The 21,218-nt window shown below is 39.8% G+C and overlaps 1 protein-coding gene across 5 annotated transcripts in view; it reads left to right on the top strand.

The window, feature by feature from the left end:
- DZIP1 (DAZ interacting zinc finger protein 1) overlaps window positions 1–21,218 on the top strand; it is a 38,887-nt gene that overhangs the window by 227 nt on the left and 17,442 nt on the right. For 2 of the 5 annotated variants that reach the window (XM_063392312.1, XM_063392309.1), the window contains exons 2-12: window positions 1,958–2,029; window positions 3,376–3,445; window positions 3,516–4,010; window positions 8,632–8,716; window positions 10,264–10,388; window positions 12,608–12,769; window positions 13,456–13,593; window positions 14,648–14,710; window positions 15,946–16,086; window positions 18,376–18,424; window positions 19,717–19,776. In XM_063392312.1, coding sequence (XP_063248382.1) covers window positions 3,443–3,445; window positions 3,516–4,010; window positions 8,632–8,716; window positions 10,264–10,388; window positions 12,608–12,769; window positions 13,456–13,593; window positions 14,648–14,710; window positions 15,946–16,086; window positions 18,376–18,424; window positions 19,717–19,776 — 1,321 coding nt within the window. In that variant the 5' untranslated portion in view covers window positions 1,958–2,029; window positions 3,376–3,442. Of the gene's footprint in view, window positions 1–1,957; window positions 2,113–3,375; window positions 3,446–3,515; window positions 4,011–8,631; window positions 8,717–10,263; window positions 10,389–12,607; window positions 12,770–13,455; window positions 13,594–14,647; window positions 14,711–15,945; window positions 16,087–18,375; window positions 18,425–19,716; window positions 19,777–21,218 lie in introns of all 5 variants that reach the window. The other 3 variants (XM_063392310.1, XM_063392311.1, XM_063392313.1) reach the window with 3 other exon arrangements.

Genomic DNA, 21,218 nt, shown 5'->3' with positions numbered 1-21,218 from the left:
AGGCGGGAGGGAGCGGCGAGGCGGCCGCGCTGAGAAGCGGAGCCGGAGGTTTTGGCAGGCAGATGGAGCCCGGCTCAGGGCCTCCCACAGGCCGTGCCGCGCTCGGCCGCCTACCGAAGCGCCGGGTCCGGGCCTGGGCCGCGGACGCCGCCGCGGGGAAGCGCCGCTTTTCCCCCGTGCCACCCGTCCCGGAGAGGAGCGGTGGCCAGGGGAGCAGGAGGTGCCACCCCCGACCGAGGGGTGCTCGCGGGTGGGTGATGACCCTAAATTCCTCACGGGTACAGCTCCCAGAATAGAGTAAATCCGGCAGAAAGAAAGGGGGAAAAAAATCGAAAAGGCCCGCCTCCGTCCGTCCGTACTTTTTCTCCGTCAGATGCCTGAGCGGCTTGTGCATCCTCTCAACTTCGTGGTGCCCCTCCCATCCCTGGCAGTGTTCGAGGCCAGGTTGGATGGGGCTCTGAATGACCTGGTCTACTACGTGTCCCTGCCCATGGCAGCTGGATGGAACTAGACGGTCTTTAAGGTGCCTTCCAGCAAAGACCCTTATATAATGCAGAGATGATGTACCGCTGCAAGGTCACGTTCAGTTAAAGCAGGTTTAGTTGGAGCAGCAAGCAAATCTGTATTCCTGGCTAAATACATTGATTGAGGAGATTAAGCTCCCCTCAGGCATGGTTTACTTTGCTGGCTTTAAATAATGCTTGGTTATTTTTTTCTAATTAAACCCATGCATCTCTCAGTGAAAGGCCCTTATTTGGTGTGTGCTTTTTCAGGCTCCTTCTGCTTGACACACAAAGTGCTAGCTTTCAAAATTCACATGGTTTTTATGTAAAGAAATTTCTCCTATGTCAGATAGATGGAGCACATATTAGGCTTAGATCTTTGGGAGTTAGATTTCATTATGTGTAACTTAACAGTTCCTTTGATTAGAAAAAACATTCAAATACCTATTTTTCAAGGTGTTTTAAAGAATCTGAGACATGAACATTTTGGACAGTAGCCAGTATTTGAGCATTTTATAAGATCTAGCTGTTTACAAGTGTAAGTGTATTATGCACTAAATGGAAGTGAGTCTGTGTTATATTAGAAATAGCTCTGAAGAAGATTAGCAGGGTTTTTTCTTACTTCAGGACTCAAAGCAGTGCAGAGTTCCATGATAAACCAGGCAGATCTATATTTCATATACATAAAAAAAATGTTAAATAGATTTCTTTGAAGATTTGCTGGAGACTCTGTTAATGGAAAAGGAGGTGGCAAAAATGTCATCCTTGCAGGAGAAGACTGCAATGTTGCAAACATTACACAGTATCTTTCTAAACTAAAAACAAGTGGCGTGGTAGGTGGAAGAATCTAAATGGAACTGAACCTTGGATGTGTGACCAGTATGCTTAAGGTTCAAAGTCCAAAAAACAACAACCAACATAGAAATCTACATAAAACTAAGAGCTTGTAATTTGTGAGGGTGCTCATGTTGGTGTAGGTAGCAACATTGCTGGTATTTTTGTGGAAGTAGTTCTATATTACAATTACTGGTAGACATGTTACTGTTTATACTGGAGATGGTGATGTTAAAAGTGCAGATGAGAGGTGGGGTTCATTACAAGCTCCTAGGAGGGGAATGGAGGGAAATACTGAAGGGGGAGTATGAACTATGTGGAGGAGCTGAAAGGGGCCAGAGAGGCCTAACAACATGGTTAGGATCTACATGACCTGTGAGAAGAAGTTGAGGGAGCTGGGTTTGTTTAGTGAGGTGAAAAGAAGGCAAAGGGGCATTGTAGTAGTGGCCTACAGTTACTTGAACAATTGTGGCAAAAATATTCAAATCCTTTTTTAATCTTGGTAATAGCAGATACTTGGTGATACATTAAGAAAAATGTTTTCATCAGGAGGAGAGCACAGACATGCAACAGGTGGTATGGGGAGGTCATGGATTGTCTGTTCATCTTAAATGCCACAGGTGATGTGAACTAGTGTGCAGCAGAAATTTGGACTGGACAATGATCACCAGAGATCCCTTGAGAACATCTCTGTGAGTCTATTGTGCATGATGTAGAGGAACCTATGGAATGGAGTGTATGATCAGATATACATTGTGTGACTGTTCTTGGAGAGGTATGTATCTAGTAATGACCAAAGGGATGAGAAACTGAAATAAGTGTGGAAGGGACTGAAAAGTTAGGGAGGTATAAATGTGGAACATGGCAGTAAGGGAGACATAGCTAGGGGACTGAAATATTAAGAAATAGTAATAGGAAGAGCAGGTTTTTAGAGAGGAGGGCTAAGGATGAATGAGGGAATAGGGTGTATGGTGGAGGAGAAAGATGCTGCTGCTTAGAAACAGTGTTTGAAGCAACTGAGCAGGAACAAGGGAAACACCAAACTGGGGATTACTGGGAATTGAGGTGGGGCAGGGATACAAGCAAAAGTTGTTCGTTGCATTGAAGAAAAGTATTTGGGCATGGATGGTAAGATAGGTGATGTACGTAAGCCATGAGGTGCTTCATGGGGCTGAAGTGTTTGGGTAGAAGTGTTTGGGTAGAATGAGACAGGAACAGCAGAAGTGGTGAGGTTGTAGGGATGTATGGTTGCTGGAGTGGGTCTGGTGTGTGCTGATACCAGGCAGAGGTGTGTTGATTTGATGAGTGAGAAGAGCGTGTGGAAGCAGCATGCAAAGTGTGTGACTGTGTCGAGGTGAGGAAGGTGTTTGAAAGTACCCGGCAGGAGGTTGGTGTGTGGGCACTGGGAGGAGTATGGAGTTGCACTGGAGAGATTGCATAGATGCACATGAAGATGTATAGAGAAACGACATATGTATGAATGGTGGTGGTGGGGAGGTGACAAGTGTTGTCGCATCTGGGAGAAAGTGGAGTAGGCGAGGCTAGAGAAGGGCACAGGACAGCACAGGGGCAGAGGAGTGTGAGTCATGGCGGAGTGAGAAAGGGTTGAGTCAGGAGCAGCAGGGAGGAGGCACAGCATGTGGAGGTACATTGTTGCAGTGAACGTGCGAGCAGGGTGGCATGTACAGACTTCAAAGAAGTGAAGAGAATGTGGAGAGAGAAAGAGTACGCTGTGTATCTGTGTTAAGGGTGCATAAACGTAAAAGCGGAGCCGAGGATGCGTTTGTTGATGCGAGTAGCATGTGAAGATGGTAAAGGACGCGCTGCGTGCGGGGCAGCGGGAGCACCGGGACCCGCGGGAGAGCGCTCCTTAGCGCGGCCCTGCCGGGAGCTGTGGCGGCGTCGCGGGAGGAGGATGCCGGGAGGGAGAAGGACGGAATTTGTGCCGAGCACGGAGCCGAAGGGCCGTGGGGCGGGGAGCGGCGGGGCGGGCGGGAGGCGGCACAGCCCGGCGTCACTGCCACCTCCCCCTGCGCAGGCCGGGGCTGCTATAGCGACGCGGAGGACGCCGGCAACGAGCGGAGCCGCAGGGACCGAGCCTGGACATGGTGAGCGCCGGGACGGGCGGGCGGCGGGGCGGGGAGCTGAGCCGGGCTGAGCCGAGTCTCTCTCCCGCAGCCCTTCTCCCAGCGCACCTACCACCCTCCGGCGGCCGCGGCCGGCGCGGGGCCCGCGGCGTACGCCGCGATCCAGTTCCGCAGGCGGCACGAGAGCCCGGACTGGCGGCGGCTGAGCGCCGTGGACGTGGAGCGGGTGTCGCGGGAGGGGGACGTGGAGGCCCTGCAGACGCACCTGGAGCATGTCACCTACTGCAGCGCCGACGGGGAGCGCTGCCCGCACTGCCAGGGCCCCGCAGATCCGCTGCTGCTGAAGCTGCTGCGCATGGCACAGCTCTCCACCGAGTACCTGCTGCACTCCCAGCAGTACCTCAGCGCCCAGCTCGGCAGCCTGGAGGAGGCCCTGAGGGAGACACAGAGCCAGCGTGACCAACTGGGCAAGGAGGTGGGCCAGCGCTTGCAGGAGATCCAGGGCCTCAAGGAGGAATGCCGGCGGAGGAAGAAGATGATCAGCACCCAGCAGATGATGCTGGAGACACGAGCCAACTACCACCAGGTAAGAGGAGAGGGCCTGGTGGCCCAGTCACCCGCACCTTGTCAGCTCTGAGCCTGCTGGGATGGGCGGCAGAGCAGCCCCACTCTTCTGGGATGCAGCTGCTTCCCAGAAGCAACTGGGTGAAAGGCTGGAAGTGCAAGGACCAGTGACCTTGCAAAAGGAAGTTCATTGCTGGCACTTGTTTTCCTTCTGTGCTTCAGAGACTCTTGGAAGAGTGCTACATCATGTTTAACAAATCCTCTTTCTACTAACAGGTGCTCTTTTACTCTTGGATTCACTTTAGATGCATCTGAAATGTCAGATACACACACATACAAAACCTCTGATAAACGTATACTACTTTGTTGTGTTGCTGTCTTTCCTTGTCTGTCAGCTGCGTGGTCAGAAAATACATGGGGCAAATGCATTAGAACTGATGCTGAGCAGTAAGTAATGTATGGTCTGTGAGAAGTCACTGTCCTGCACTGATGTTCTCCAGGCACAAAGTTTCTGCTTGTGTGTGTGACTCAGAGGTGACTCAAGCAAGATGGTAAAGAGCTTCAGGGAGTTAGCTCAGCTCTGATTCCACAACAATCTGTTCCTAAAGGGTCTTCCTTAAGAACCTTAGTACATAGCTGTTCTGACTGTGTCATGGCACTCTGTTTTTATTGGGAGGGGGTTTTTGTCTCACTACAACAGTGTGGTAGTTAGATTTAAGTATTTTTCAGCATCAGCATTTTAAGGTTTCAGGAATGCAAATTTCAGCTTCAAATGTAATCTGAAGTCTAAAGGGTACACTGGACACAGACTTTACAGGACTTCAGGTTAGCTCTGTATGTTTAAAGTTACAGGCAAAGTTCAATATTTAAGACATTGGCTAAGTTAGCTTAAGTGTTTCTGTAAGGGAAAAGGTACCTTATGCCCCAAGAGTAGAACTATACATGAGGCAAGGTTCACGCATTCAAGTGTTAGTCTCAAGGACAAACTGTTGATATGGTATTATTTCAAAAAAACCTTTACGCAACTCACAAAGCAGTTTGTCTTGTTGCAAAAGAAAACTGATTGCATGTGTCATTTTATGTGTAAACTTTAATAATTCTCCTACTGTGATGGCCAAATATTGTCAAGTCTTCCGGAAATATTTGTAGCATGCAACTGTCTCTGTGGAAGCTGAAAAACATGGTAGTGAACTTGTCTCATTGCTAATCTGTTCAATGGCATTTGCAGTAAAACAGAGATGGAAATATATTTCCCATTTGTAATTTGATTTCATATAAAGTAAACTTCTGATCTCCCCCCTTTCTATCTTCTCTGTTAGTAATTTCTTTTCTCTAAAAGTTGTTTAAGTACACAGGAGAAAAAATGAGTTCAGGGAATGATGTTCAACAATACCTGAAGTTCCTACAGTGTTTTTAGGATTCTGAGTTTGAATGCCAGAGATAAATTAAACTCTTCCCAGTGTTTATAAATGCAGGATAGCAGTGTGATCAGTAAACAACAGCTGTGTGATATTTATCTGTGCCATGATCTGGGTTGCCAGATGAGAGGGGCTTTACTGGTGTTCCTGAGAGGATAGTTCGGATTCCATCCCCTCAAAGTCTTGGATGTTTTGCAAATAAACCTGTTACTTGTTTACAAATAAGCCTTTTTTAGTGGAAGTGCACTTTACAGCTAATGTAAACATTTTAGAATTCAGATGTAATGCCTTTAATCCAACGCTAATATAAGTTTTACTATAATACTACTATAAAATGGCACTGCTACCCACAAGTCATAAATTTAAGACTTGCTGGTCAGTACCTTCATGTGAGTAATAAAAATTTAATTTTAAATAATATTTTTCACTTTTTTGGTACTTTGTTCAGAAATCTTAATTCTCATGTATGTGTAGGCATAAAGTGCATGTTTTGGTTAACACTGTAAAAGTAGTAGCAAGAAAAGTGTTGGATATTTCAAAACCTAAAATTCCCAGTGTTAACCCTGTCTCCTGCAGTAGGAGATTTCTTTCACTACCAGCAAGTCAAGCTGACATGAAGTTTGTGCTTGAATGGATAACATCATTTCACAGCCAATTTAATTCTGTAAATCATGTGCAATCTGTTACATTTGTAAGCTCCCTCTTGGTTGGCAGCAATGCTTTGCTGCCATACTATATCACTTTATTTTGGTTTTATATGAGGTCTTGCATTTGCTCAACAAAATTTGTCTTAATTATTCATGGCTTTAGTGTTTGCTGAAAAGTGTATTTTATACAATACCCACCTACCAGTGGCAGCATTTAAAATATAATATGGAGTCTGGGAATTTCACATAATCACAAAATCGTTTAGCTTGGAAAAGACCTCTGAGATCATCAAGTCCAACCTTTGACTGAGCAACAAGTTGTCAACTAGACCATGGCAGTCAGTGCCGTGTTCAATTACTTCTTGAACACCGCCAGGGATGGTGACTCCACCACCTCCCTTGGCAGTCCGTGCCAATGTTTAACCACCCTTTTAATGAAGAAATTCCTTCTGATGTCCAACCTGACCCTTCCCAGCTTGAGGCTGAGTCCTCTTATCCTGTCATTTGTTGCCTGGGAGAAGCGGCTGACCCCTGTGTAATTACACTCTCCTTTCAGGCAGTTGTAAAGTGTGATAAGGTCTCCCCTGAGCCTCCCTTTCTGCGGGCTAAACATCCCCAGCTCCCTCAGCTGCTCCTTGCATATCTTACCCTCCAGACCTTTCACCAGCTCCATTGCTCTTCTCTGGACATGCTCCAACACCTCAATGTCCTTCTTGTGGTGAGGGACCCAGAACTGGACACAGGATTTGAGGTGTAGCCTCATCAGTGCTGAGTATAGAGGGACAATCACTGCCCTGCTCCTGCTGGCCACAGTACTGCTGATACAGGCCAGGATGACACTGGCCGCCTTGACCACCTGGGCACACTGACTCATGTTCAGCATCTGTTGACCAACACCCCCTGGTCCTTTTCCACTGAGCAGCTTTATAGACACTGCCCTAAGCCTGTAATGCTGAAGGGGGTTTTGTGGCTGAAGTGAAGGACCTGGTGCTTGTTCTTGCTGTACTTCATAAAGTTGGCCTCTGTTCATCAATTCATCCTATTCAGATCGTTCTGCAGAGCCTTCCTACCCTTCATCAGATCAACATTCCTGTCCAATTCATGTCTGCAAATTTACTGAGGGTTCACGCAAGCCCCTCATTCAAATCATCAATAAATGTATTAAACTGGGCTGTCCCCAGCACTGATCCCTGGGGACATGACCATATGGATGCGACACCACCACAATCTCTGGGCCTGTCCATCCAGACAATTCTTAACCCAGAGAAGAGTGCAGCTCTCCAAGCCATGAGCTGCTAGCTTCTCCAGGAGAGTGCTGTGGTAGATGGTGTTGAAGACTTTTCTGAAGCCCAGGTTGGCAATATCCACAGCCTTGCCCTCACCCACTAGGCAGGTCACCTGGTAATAAAAGGATCAGGTTAGTCAGGCAGGACCTGCCTTTCCTAAACCCATGCTGGCTGGGTCTCATTGCTTGCTTGTCCTCCATGTGATCTCGCTGAAGATGATCTGCTCCAGAACATTGCCAGGCACCAAGGTCAGGCTGACAGGCCTGTAGTTCCCCAGATCCTCCTTGTGGCATTGATTATGGTGACAAGATCTTGAACCCATTAAGCTGGTTTCTTACTGTCATATCACATTGATAAGTAAAAATGACTTTTTTGAATGTCTGGGGTTTGTTAAAATGGATTTGTTTGAAAGAAAAGTATGAGATTGAGGTAATCAATGACCCTAAAGTGATTAGGGGCCCTCATGCGTAGTCTTAAAATATGTTACAGAGTTTGTAAATGTAGCTTCTGTCCTTGTACTACCCATCTATTTTTAATATATTCTGAACATTAATAGAATTTAGTTTGAAGGTGAACAAAAAGGATAGTTCAAAAAGGGTGGCATCCAAATTTGACTTCAAGTTTATATTCAAAACTTGTAGGTAAATTATAGAAATAGTAATTGAAACAATTTTGTGCTTCAGAAGGATTCTAGGTAGCATACTAATGTAGCTAAATACTTTTTCTTACAAGATTGTGTACTGTTACTTTACCTTGGTTGAAATGTCTGAGCATTTTACATGTCCTCTGAGTACTGCCATCTTACAACTCATACACTCAAACCCATCTTTATTGGTTTTTTCAACTGTGTGGTGCTCTACTTTGTGGTGTTAGATGAATCCTGGGAACACCTGAGCTGCTAGTTGGCTGAAGTCTGTGTGTTCCGCTGAAGATGGTGGTCATGCCTTTTCCTTATAGTTCTCTACTGACATATATGAATCCTTGTCTGTGGTTTATATCTGAATTTGAACTTGCTTGGCCAGAGTTTATTCTGTTCAGTTTTTACAGTGCCTAGAGCAATCAGATTCTTGCTCATGACCATCACTGTGAAACTTTTGATAGCATTAATATACTAATGACTACAGAAATTGGGTACCATGAAAATTTTTGTTCTTAATTTTGTAAGATGGAATTTGTTACTTTCTTTTTACGTATAAACAAAATGTAATAACCTGTTAAAAACCTTAACCACTGTATTTACCAAAAAGATGTTTCTGTGTGTTTTTAACTGTTTGTGTTTGTTTGTTTTGTAGTGTCCATTTTGTGAAAAGGCTTTTTTGACCTATTCCTTTTTACAAAGCCACATTCAAAGGCGTCACTCAGGAGAGTCTGAGATTGGTATGTACTTCTAATGTTATCAAAAAAAAAAGAGAGAAGTAGTTTAGAAAAGTGTAAATAGAGTGAGGATGTGCAGTCCATGGTTTTGTGTAACTTGGAAGAAAAGTTTTTACTTTTCATTTTTAGGTGGCAGATCCCAGTTTGTGTAAATGCAAGTGCCGCTGATGGATACAATGTATTGGGCAACGCATGTTTCAGTCTCTGGAAAGCAGTTAACAAAAACCTGAGTGCCGTCTTTGCAGCATCTTTTCAAACTAGCATTTCTGTTGAATACTTTAGCCACCAACACAGTTCAGAAGAGTTTCTCTTTAGGCATGTATGATGTGAAGGCGTAGGTAAAATGAACAAGCTGCACTAAGGAAAATAAATTTTGTAAATATATAATAATTATTAATACAGAAATAGTCCAGCCCACCTGAAATCAGTTTGAATAGGATCAGCGTCTCCTAAACTAAACTGACTGTAAAATGTAGTGAGAAAGTGAAACTGTTATGAACAGTCTAACTTCATCTATCTATGATACTCAAGGTTGCTTTACCACTAACTTGCATACTTTTTTCTCTTCACTAAAAGATGTTTAGTTTGAAAAACCATGTTCTCAAAGTTTCTTTCATTCATATCTAACTTCTCTCCCTTCTACTAGGCTGCATGTTATGATTTATAGCTAAGGACTAACAAGTATTGACAAGTAACAGTGATTAGAAACAAGTTAGGAATAAAAGAGCATTTGGGAAGAGAAAAAGTGGGAAGAATCTAATGAGGTCTGAACTGTAGCTTGTCAGGCAAATGAAACACCAGCAAGAGTGAGAGGGATCTGAATAAGCAGCTGAGGAATTGTGAATATATTGGAAGAAGAAAGAAGCTCTTGTGCACCTTACACTTCATAAAAATGATAGTGCAAGATGCTGCAGAAAGGGTTGTAGTATTTGTTGTATAAAAGGATTAGCCCGAAATGGCTTTATGGGGAAGATATCCCATGCAGTTATTTCTGAAATAATATTCAGATTCCCAGACTATGGGCAAGTAAATCCTTGGTAAATTGATGAAATGTTTCACAATTGAAGATTGTTGTGATTTTTGCATATTTTAACTTTTTTTTTGTTTGATATTCCCCCAGTTCTTACCACATAAATAATTTGTTGTATTCAAAGTGGACTCCTTACAAAAGTTATTTAGAATAAACTTAACCTAAGAGATTGAATAACTGAGGTTCACCTTCATATATCCTTTTTCTGAGCCTATATTGCTTAGATTCCTTTGAAATTAGATTATAGAATACTTTTTCATGTAAATATTTCATAAACTATTTCACATGTCAGTGGTACAAGTATTTGAGGGTAAGTTAGCAGTCCAGAGAATATATGCATTTAAAAGAATCTATGGAGGCTCATGGTAGTGGGAGGGGAAATGGTCTAAGAAAGTCACACTTTCTTAGAAGAAGAACTTACTGAAGATGTTACTGAAACACTAGAAATGTATTTGCAGTAAGTATTACAGTTCCAGAAATTGCAACGAACCTTTTTAAAAATTGTGTTTCTTTCAAACAGAACAGAAGAAGAAAGAAAATACAGAAAAATTGCGGGATGAGATTGAAAAACTGAAGGAGCAGTTGCAGCACACCAAGTCCCAGTTAGAGTTTGAACAGCAGGCTAATTTGGCCAGGTTGTCTAAGGTAATACCTAGTAAGTAATGTGAATGTCTCAAAAGAATTAGCACTTTGAACTGTGTTCACTCAACCCAGGGAAGCACTGGATTTCCCAATGTTGAACTTTCAAGATTCAGCTGGACAAGGTCCTGGGCCACCTTGTCTAGTTTGTGTTGTTGTCAAGAGAGGCTGGACCAGATTATCCTGGAGGATAATCTCTTCCAACCTGGTAGTCTATGATGAATGATGATCTTCTTCCTTGTTTTCAGAGGAAATCCTGATCTTCTGTAAAATATGGAGTGGTTTTTTTCTCTGACTCAGCTTCAGACTTCTCTTTCTTCAGTCATTTTGTTCCTTCTTTCTCGGAAGTGTTCGGATTCTGTTTTCAAGAGTACGGAATGACCAAAAGCTGGTAGAGTTTCACTCAGGAGTGCAGGCACTGTCAGAACAATGGGTCTTAGCCCTATGTGGACATATGGAAGGTATTCTACTCATTCATTCTGGGCCTAAGCTTTTGAGGAGTACATCTATAACATATTTCTCCTGCCCCTGAAGCATTGTTTTGTTTAGGAGGTGGAACTTGGAGTATTCATAACAGTGCAAAGTAGATTTTTGGTGCCTTAGGGGCCTCTTTTGAAGTCACTTGTCTTAGCTGAGACTTCTAACTGCAAGGGGACTGCCTGAAATGTCCTGAAGCTACAGTCTGCAGTGTTACACAATAAGAAGCTTTCAAAACTTCTCTGTTTTTCTGGGATGTCAGGGAAGATAGAAATGTGTGGTGTGACTGGTTACAGGTTGTCTGCCATGACTGATACTCACTGTCAATTCAAGTGTCATAATGTTACTGTCTTTTGATTGAAGGAGCAGAAGATCTTTCCCATGTTGGGTTTTTTTTTAAGAGAACTGCGAATGGAGGGAATTTGTATATAAACTGCCTTGCTTCCTATTCTTGATCCCTTCTGCTCCTTTGAGGTGAAAGGATATAGATAATCACATTCTTCCTAGTTGTACAATGATTATATGTTATAATTAGAGAACAAACTCACAGTGAATATTGTGATGGAAAAACATAGGTGCTTCCTAAAAGATATGTATGTCTTGGGCAGTGAAATGCAGGACTTTAAACAATTTGAGAACTATATAAAAAGGCATGACTATGTAATGGAATGGTTGAAATAACCTAATTGATAAAGCTGGGTAAATGTATATGGGGATAAAATAGTTCTAATTTCATCTATGAAACAATGGGTTCTGAGCTGTGTGCTGTTACTGAAGGGCAAGATCTTAAGCTTGTGATACACAGCCCTGGAGAAACCTTAGTGGCAGCTAGCAAAGAAAATCAAATATTACCCATTATTCTGAAAAATCACTGTGCAAGCCATAGCCTAATATGTTGTGTGAGTCTGGTCCTTGCATCTCCACAAAGATAGGCTAGAGCTATGAAAGTTATGGAGATGAGCTGCAAAGATGATCAGGCAGTATTAATATGACTGAGCATGCTGAGAGTTTTCCGTCTGAAAAAGAGACAAACGCTTGATGAAGATGGAGGGTGAGATGCTGATACCTGCGAAATCATGAGTTACACAGAGGGAATAGTGATGAACATTCCCTCTGTGCTCCAGTTCAGGGCTCAGAATCCAACAAACGTACCTAGCAGGAACCAGATCCAAACAACTACAAGTGAAGTGCTTGGCTCTTCATGCAGCTTGTGGAGCTCGTTGTCCAAAGGTGTTGCAGCTGCTCGAAGCTGATGCAGCCGCAGAGGATGACTGCAAAGTGTATGAGGAGAAATGTAGGGAAATCTGTGCAGTTAATGAAGTTCACAGAACTGCATCAGCCTCCAGGAGTCCTCTGAGCTGAAAACAGCTGGCATATTTAGACTGTGAAGGAGAACATGCACATTTGCTTGCCCCAATGTTAGCCTTTCTTACTTATACACCTAAGGCCTTTGTGAGGAACAGGGAGCTGAACTAAGTGGATCTTTGGTATGACCAAGTAAGGTCCTTTGGGTGTTTTTCAGTGGAAAATAATGAACACCAAAACTGCTTTGAAGCATATTTGTTAGCTTGCAAAATGTATAGTTTGCCACCCTAGAATGCTTTAAAAAACTGGTGGGTTTTATGTTTTTTGATGTCACAGGACTTCCCAATTATTGAAAGTGACTGCATTCCACATGAATTTTAGGAGCTTGAATTTGTATTGAATATGAGGAAAAATAACAAATAATTTTTTTTTAAAAAATTCAGGAATCTGAACAGCAAAAATTAAGAGAAGAAGAGATTCTACAATCATTTTATAAATGGAAAGAGGAGGAAAGAGAGAAATTTGCTGATCAAATAGAAAAAGTGAAAGATATGTTTATGAAAGAGCTTAAGGAGTTATATTCAAGAAATTCAACCTTAGAAAGTGTAAGCAATTTAAATTTTCTAACATTTTAGAGCATGAATCCCTTACAATAGATGGCAGTGAATTTCACTTATTTGAAATGTGATATAGTCATTGTAAAGCTCTTCCTACAGATCTATAAAAATAATGATTGAATGGTAGCTATAATTGTATCTTTGTATACAGGTATTTTATTAACATAATTTCAGGTTGTGGATTTTTTTATTGAAAGAATTATTTTGTACAAATGAATGAATGATCCCTTCAGCAATTATGTCAGTTTTTCTTTACTCCTCAGCCTCTGAATGCCTGTTTATAGGTTAATAGATATTGTTGTGGTTGGTGCATGTTAGGTATCCTTATGCTAATATTCTCATAAGTGACATGGAGGGCACCAACCTCTGCATTATAGTCCTGACAGAATTTGTGTGTTTTCAATACTTGCTTTAGAAATGCTCTCTAGCAAGAGAATCATAAAAGTATGGCTGGGTCAGAAAACAAATCCACATGGCATTACCATTGCAGCTTATATTTTGTATCTGCTAGGTCCTGGGTACTTTTATAAGTCATATTTATGTTATATGTAGATATTATTAATGATGTGAAATTTGATAAATGCTGAACTCACAAGAAATGGGAGAAGTATCTGATGCAATTTCTGCATAACTATGTTTAAAGAAAATTTTGTATTCTTCCTCCCTCCTATTAGCAACTATTAGAAATACAAAAGTTCAATATGCAACAAAAATCCAATTTAGGAACACTGAAAGACAGCCATGAATTTACAGAGGAGAAACCTCCACGTTCTCAGGATCATTCAAATGTGGCTAAACTTCTGGAAAAACAGGTAACACTGTAACTTAATGTATTGCTTTTGACAGATTACTTGCTTTCTTTTTATTTTTGTTCATCTCTGAGAAGGATATGAAATCCCTAAGTAAAATTTTCATTCTTCTTAATGCCAAAAATAGCTGCTTTTAAAGATTTAATACTATTTAATACTATCTATATAATGGCAAACAAGAATTTATTTTCTTTATCCTTTATAAATGAAGTAATTGTTACTTATTTATTGTTATTCTCTTATTCTTTATGATTAAATATATCTATCTTTGCCAAGTGTGGTGGCAGTTCAATTCCAGATGACTGTACTAAAGCATTTATATTTACTCATCTGTGAGGCCACTTACAGAAAATTGGAATATTCCATTTCCCAAAATGAAAAAAAAAAAATAGGTAATTTTCTGACAAGATTTTCCAACCTGTGCCTTTTGTTTTCTTTCATGGTTTTTGGCATATGAATGTCTTTGTTTACTACTAGTATTATACAGAACTTTGGTCGCTTCTGCTCAAAAGACGTGCACAACTTAGTTTTGCTTTATGAGGTTTTTTTATTTCATCAAAGAAATTTGGCTTCACTCTAAAACTCATATGTTAATTTTGGGGTTTTGTCATTATTACACAAAATTCATTGTTAATGAGTGCTCTAAATTACATTGTGTAGAAGGAAAACCCCCTTCTCTTGCCACTCTTTTTGTTAATACACAGAGGTGTATCAAAATGCTTATGTATTTCTCACTCACAATGACTGCATACACAAATCAAAGAGCAAATACATTTTTCTACAGTGATTGGTAAGAAAATCACACTCATATGTATAACTCATGCTGTTTAGATGTATAAACTGTTCTAGGCATTAAATACTAGCTTACTCAAATTTCATATAATCTCATCTTTTTCGTATTTATGCTTTATTTAGAAAACTAAAGCTGCATATAATCTGTTATTAAATTACTATTATTATTAAAGCTGCAATAATATGTTATTAACAAGAGACAAAGCTGCATATATAAAACTAAATGTGTTGTTAACAAGAATTAACACGGATTTCCTCTATGCAGGAAAAAAAGTGGACATCTTTAGTACAAGCCGTCCGTCATGACCATGAGACAGAAACGTCCCTGGTAAGTGGCACAGCAAGCCACTTACACCTAAAGCAGACATTCTTTTTTCTTTACATTCCAGTAGTTCTTGATATGCTCTAGTACATCTGCCAAATATCAAAAGTTTAAAAGAGTCTGTCCTCTTAGCTGTATTTATTATATCTGTGTATCTGTTATAGGATCTATAGGTAGGAGCTTGGCATTTCAGTTAAGGCCAGGGTTGAAACTGAGTTTATAATTTCAGAATCTGACAGAAAACTGAAACTATATCTGTCTTTTGAAGAGCTTACAGCTGATTCTGTGAGCACTGTGTTATACAATATTTTCTGTGTTGTGTGGGTAGGCTGAATAGTTGAGATATGGCTTGTCAACATACAGCTTTCATCCACTCTGTACCTGCTGCTACCATGGACCTATGGCGTATGTCTCAGTCTTTTTTCCTCCTTCCTACCACTCCTCTATTGCTTTTTCTGTTGTAGCTTTCTAATGCAGAGTCTTTTCAGCTTTTCTAGGAGAAAACACCATGGCATTTTATTTTGCATCAGTTTATGTTTTACTATACAAAGCTTTATTCCTCAGATTTTTTTTTTACATCTGCATTTCTTTTTAATCTCTTTCCTGCTTTGTTTCTCTTGCTTCTTTCCTTTAATTTTCCTTTCATCTGCGTGACCATGTAAGAACTGAGCAGATCATAGTGGTCTGACCAATGCTTCTCCTCCTCTGGCAAGAAAACATTGGGGAGGAACCAAGGAACAGTCCTCAAAAAGGATGTAGTTAAAGATACACCCACATACAGTGCAAGAATAGAATAAGGGAGGAGTAATGTAAGTATTACTTTTGGGATGGTGCACCTAAATAATGTTCCCTTTGTTCCACTTTGTTAGGTTTATTATACAAATTCACATATCACCTCCTTAAAGTATCATTACTGGATACCATTTATAATTAAAACATTTTTATAGGTTTATAAACCTTTTCCTGCAATCTTGTTTTTGGGCAATGTCAGCAATGTGTTTGTACATCCTTTTCTTTATATTGAGATTTAGGTAGTCTTGCTTGTGCAATTCAAAAGTGATCCAGACAACTGTTTTATAATATATACAGATCCTAGTGAAGTCACAGAAGACATCAAGCTTTTCCTGAGAAAAAAATGTTACAAGTATCTAAGCATAACTCTTGCTTGTTTAGGCTTTATAACATTAAAATATTTTGTATAGTGTTAATATGATGTTACTTTTCTTCTGGTTGCTTTCTAGCTACAGTCACAGATTGAGACAATCAAAACATCGGCAAGAGAAGACCTGAACAGAAATAACATCTTTTACAGGACAAGGATAGAAGAATTGGAGAAGAGGCTTCAGCAGCAGAATGAGATGATCATTAGTCAGAAGAAGCGGGTCTGTTTTGTGAAACACTGTTTCAGAGAGCACAGACACAGAGAAACACTATACTAGCATTTGATCTTTGATATTTCTCTGCATATTTAATATTCACAGTGCCTCATAGCATTGCTGGAGTGTTTTGGTTACACTTTGGAAATTATGTTAATAAATAAGAAGAAGATAAATAATAAGTTAATATGTTAATAAATAAGAATAGATCTGGAAAAGAGACACAGGAATGTAAACCAGGAATGTAAACACATTTGATAAAGCAAGGCTTAATAAACCAAAAATTTTTGATAGTGAAAAGGATTTAATCTGCCACAAAATATTTAAAACAGGATCTAGTGTTTAAAATCTGAAAATACATTACTTCTCACACTAAAAATAGAGTATTATATTCACTACTGTGAGAATAATTATTTAAAATATTACCATGTGACATGTAACAAGACCAAGTGCCAGATTCTCCACCTGAGATGGGGTAACCCTGGTTATACCCACAAACTGGGGAACAAGAGGCTGGAGAGTAATCCTGCAGAAAGAGATCTGGGGATCTGAGGGGATTTCAAGTTGAATATGAATCAGCAGTGCCTTGCCATGTCCTGGGATGCATCAGGCACAGCATCTCCAGCTGGCTGAGGGATGTCACTGTCCCACTCTGCTCTGTGCTGGTGCTGCCTCACCTCGAGTCCTGTGTGCAGTTTTGGGTGCTTCAGTGAAAGGGAGGGCACCAGAGAATTTCAGCACATCCAGAGCAGGGCAAACAAGATGATCAAAGGTCTTGAGGGCATTTTAGGAGGAGCAGCTGTTGTTCTTCAGCTTGGAAAACAGAAGGCTGAGAGGTGATCTCATCACAGCCTCAAGGGAGGCAGTGGAGGAGGAGGTGCTGTTCTGTTGGGTGATCAGTGATAGGACACAAGGAAATGGAATGAAGCAGGGGAGGTTCAGATTGGACAGTAGGAAAGGGTTCTCCACCCTGAGGGTGGTTGTGCACTGGCACTGACTCCCCAGGGAAGTGATCTAAGCCTGTCAGAGCTCTTGGCGTGTCTGGACAATGCTCTTAAGTTTAAGTTTTGGGTAGTTTAGTGAGGGAATTAGACTTGATCCTTATAGGCTCCATCCATCATGAGATAGTCTGTGATTTTGTGTTTGGAAATGAATTGTTTTTGCCTAAAATAAGGTTTTGTTGAAACATAACTGTAGATTTTTAGAGGTGATGGAGGGTAGAAGATCTGGGTAGTCTGGAGCTTAGACTATGACATGATTATGTGGCCTATTCCTCTATTAGATGGTGCATTCATTTTAAATCAACATCTGATTTTACATATTTTGCTTGAGATTAATGTTAAACCTGTACTTGAATGCTTAAAGAATGGAAAGATAAATAATAACTTTTACATCTCCACCTTCAGAAATTTTATAGCTGGAGAAATTGAGGACTTGACCATAAATGAATTTCCTTCAATAAGTGATCTGTGGAAAGTTAACAATATGAGCACAGATGTATAATAGGTTCAGAGGAGTCCAAGTTTGGTGTTTGTGAAATACAGTTGTGTGGATGTACATTCTCAATCTCTGGAAAATAGAAGAGCTTGAGAAATAGTCAACACTTCTGCAGAATCCAAACTTAATGGACAATGAATAGGGGCACTGCTGTCCATAACCAAAAAGATAAACAAAAGAGAATCATGGGCCAATATCTTGTGCCAGCTCCATCTGACACTGACTATGTGTTTGAATGAATTGCGTTCTTCTTCTCTGTGGGAAATTGGAGTGCAGAACATTGTTTTAATGATATAGGATTCACAAGTTTCCTGTTTTCTTTAGATCACATTACAGCTAGCATGTTTCCTTTACTCTGTCAGTTCAGTGCTTGTCCTGGGGTGTCAAATAGACAAACCTGTAAAGCAGGGAGGAGAACTGTTCATGCATTTAAAATCAATGTGTAATTAAACACTCCAGTGTTTCCCTGGAGTGGAAGCTCGCCTTGCAAAATGGAACATGAATTGCTGAGGAGGAAAGTATTGAAACTCTTAAATGCTGAAGTGGCCCATAAGTCTGCTCTCATATGACTTTATAGCTTGCAATAACAGTATGTACATTAAGACAACACAAAAATGTTCATTAAGCATGAACAAAAATATATATTGGGCACAGAAGCAGTATTTTTCTCCCCTAATCATAACCAATAATTTCTGTTATGGAATAGTGCTGAAACTAGGTGTTTTATGCTAAATGTTCGTTCTAGATATTGATCCTTTGTATTTGTATCTATTCATGTATCTGTGTTTTTTCCTTTAGATAAAGGAATTGTCCACGAAACCACCTCCAAGTGTTAAAACATGTGATGGTGAGTACAAACTGTAAGAAAAAACAGACTTAGTTTCTGATTTCTGCAGCCTGGCTGAAAAAAATATAGACATCAACAGGACTAACAAAATACTGCAATAAAATCAGTACTGGAAATGTATTTGTTTTTCACAGGGTACCTACCTGTTTCCATGCCATGCTTTACAAAGATGAGGTTTTGTAGCTGTAAAGACTTCTAATGTACAAAGTTGATTGCTTGAGTAGTGAAGAGATGTTAAATAGAACAACTTTATTCTGTGTTATTTAAAAAACTTACAGATTTGCTTTATAAAGTGTAATTGTAATGGGTTTTTTTTCACGCTTGACTTTCCTTAGGCTGCAGAACTCACAAAAGGGAAAATACAGAAAGAGTAGACAAAACTGATTAACTTGTCAGTTTAGACACAGATGTTCAAAGAATGTTAAGAACTCTTATATTTTTGTCTGTGCCGTACTTTAGCATGTGAAGTCTATTAAAATAGCTAAACCTGGTAATGGTGTTTCAGGATGTTGTCCTGCATCACAAACACCCACATAGTTAATGCTGCAGTTGCAGTGACTTGAAGTAAGTTTATTGCAATAGGTGATGACTGATGAATTCATTCTGATCCCGGTTTGGAAAGCATTTTGCTGTATTAACAAGGCACTGGCTTGAACTGAGTCAAACAGCAGGGAGTAGGTTTAGTTTGAGGAATGCCTAGTAAGAGCATGGCCATGTGGCTTTTCAGCTGTAGCTGGTCATTCACAGACAAGTCCAAGTCCATGGCACACAGGCAGATTTGCTGCTAGCCCCAGGCTGATTTGAGGAATGTAGGACTGAAGTGCTAATTCACTCCAAGGCTACCCTCTGTACAAGATCTGAGGGTTTGCACTCATTGATGTGAAGTGTGGATGCTGCAGATCTCCCTGGGGAATACAAGCCCCAGTCAGTCTGCTCCTGACTAAGTAGCTGTGGGCCAAGACTTCTTCCCTGTGACACAAAGACAGCATGCACTCATGACCAAAAAAATGATCACATTCTAGTCCAGTGATGATTTAGTGAGTAGTTTCTTTTGCTGATTCTAGAAATGTTAAAAATGCTAAGCATATATAGAGATGTACTTTTATGTTGCAAAGGAAAGGTTTTTACTTTGTAAATGTTTCATTTATTTTTCCCCATTACTGTAAAAAGGTAACTAATTTATAAATATGATTAAATATTATATTTAAGAATAGAATTTAAGAATTTTCATTTTTCTGTTACTGTTTACTATAATACAGATCCATTATTTTTTTACTATTATGTTATTTTAGTGAGCACTACTGTAGAGCGTCTTCCAGAACCTAAACGAAGTCCACCAGTTACCCCACACGGTAAGTTTTTTTTGATAGGTTCAGATCCAGTACATTCTAACACTCTTCTCAGATATGCTGCTTGTCAAATCATAGGTCTAAGAGTAGTTATATAGAAAGAACATAATCTGTATGTCAGAATTGAGAATTTCTATGAAATTATTATAATGATGCACTACTGATAAGAATAAATTAAAAGCAAATTTAAATAATTTGAGAATATTTCCTAGAATATGTATATTAATGAAGCACTTAGATGAAATTTATTGAGGAAAAAAGTTTGTGTTTTCTAATGGAAAATATGCTTATCTGGTATATGCACATACTGGATAGGTACATGCATCTACTGGTATTTGTATAGGGAAACACGTGGAGATGTTTGTTTAGAAGTCTTGAAATACTGTATTTTCCATGTGACTTCAAATGACAAGGAGTAAAAATACAGAAGAAATAATCAAAATAGACAGTTATCCTATCCTAGTTATTCCTGAGTATATCTGTGGTTACATATAGATCATTTTTTAGGTATTTTAAGTTGTGGCATTGTGGTATCCTTTAGAAGGGGAAGGGGGCAGGGGAGCTATATTTACATTGTTTTGTACTTTGTGAAAATAGTTTTCACTTTTTTAATCAGCATGCAAATTAATGGAATGTATTGTTACCATACCAATATTCTGTGATCAATTAATTCTTTACTTTCTTTTTAAGTAGTAAAGTAATGAAAAACAAGCAAGCAAAATGTTTAAAAACAGGTTATTAATTTGAATTATAATTAAGTAATAATTTTTTCTAATTATTTCTCTTAGTTTTTAAACCTGTCACAGTGAGAATAAATGGAATTTGTCTCTGAAAAATATACATAATTTTTCTTTTTTGCCAAATACTAAAAGTTCTGAAAATGCCTCTGTGGAGAAAGGTCACTATATATCAAGCTGTCAATAACTTGATGAGGAATGAAAAACTCAGTGCTCATTTTAAACTACTTGTTATGACAAGAATTATTTTAAAAAGGAAAACTGATTTTATTATTGCTAATTATTCTATGGTTACATTGTTTGAGTAATACAGAGATTTCTTTCTAAGCTATGCAAAGTTTAGTAGTTCATTGCTTGAAGCTTTCTAAGTTAAACTATATGGATGACTATTGTGTAGACAAAAGTAATAGTATATTAAGTATAGAGAATTAGGATTAGCATTTTAAGGAATGAATTTTTTTTCATTTAAGCCGGTGTCATTACACCAAAACAGTAGTTCTGGTTCTGGCTAAGAAGTCTCACAGCATGTAGTTTAGCAATTTCCCTGAATTTAAGATTTAAGTTTTATGAAGATTATTGCTGTTAAGGACTTACCCACGAAGCTTGTCAAGCATTAGTCACTTGGTGCATTTGCTTTCATTTGTACTGAGGACAGAAACAGTCCTGTGAACATTAGTATTTTTTGAATTCTAACAATGGAAATCAGCT

The sequence above is a fragment of the Prinia subflava genome, chromosome 3 (genome assembly GCF_021018805.1).
Source record: "Prinia subflava isolate CZ2003 ecotype Zambia chromosome 3, Cam_Psub_1.2, whole genome shotgun sequence".
Classification (NCBI taxonomy): Eukaryota; Metazoa; Chordata; class Aves; order Passeriformes; family Cisticolidae; genus Prinia; species Prinia subflava.
This window is presented reverse-complemented; position numbering and strand designations above follow the sequence as displayed.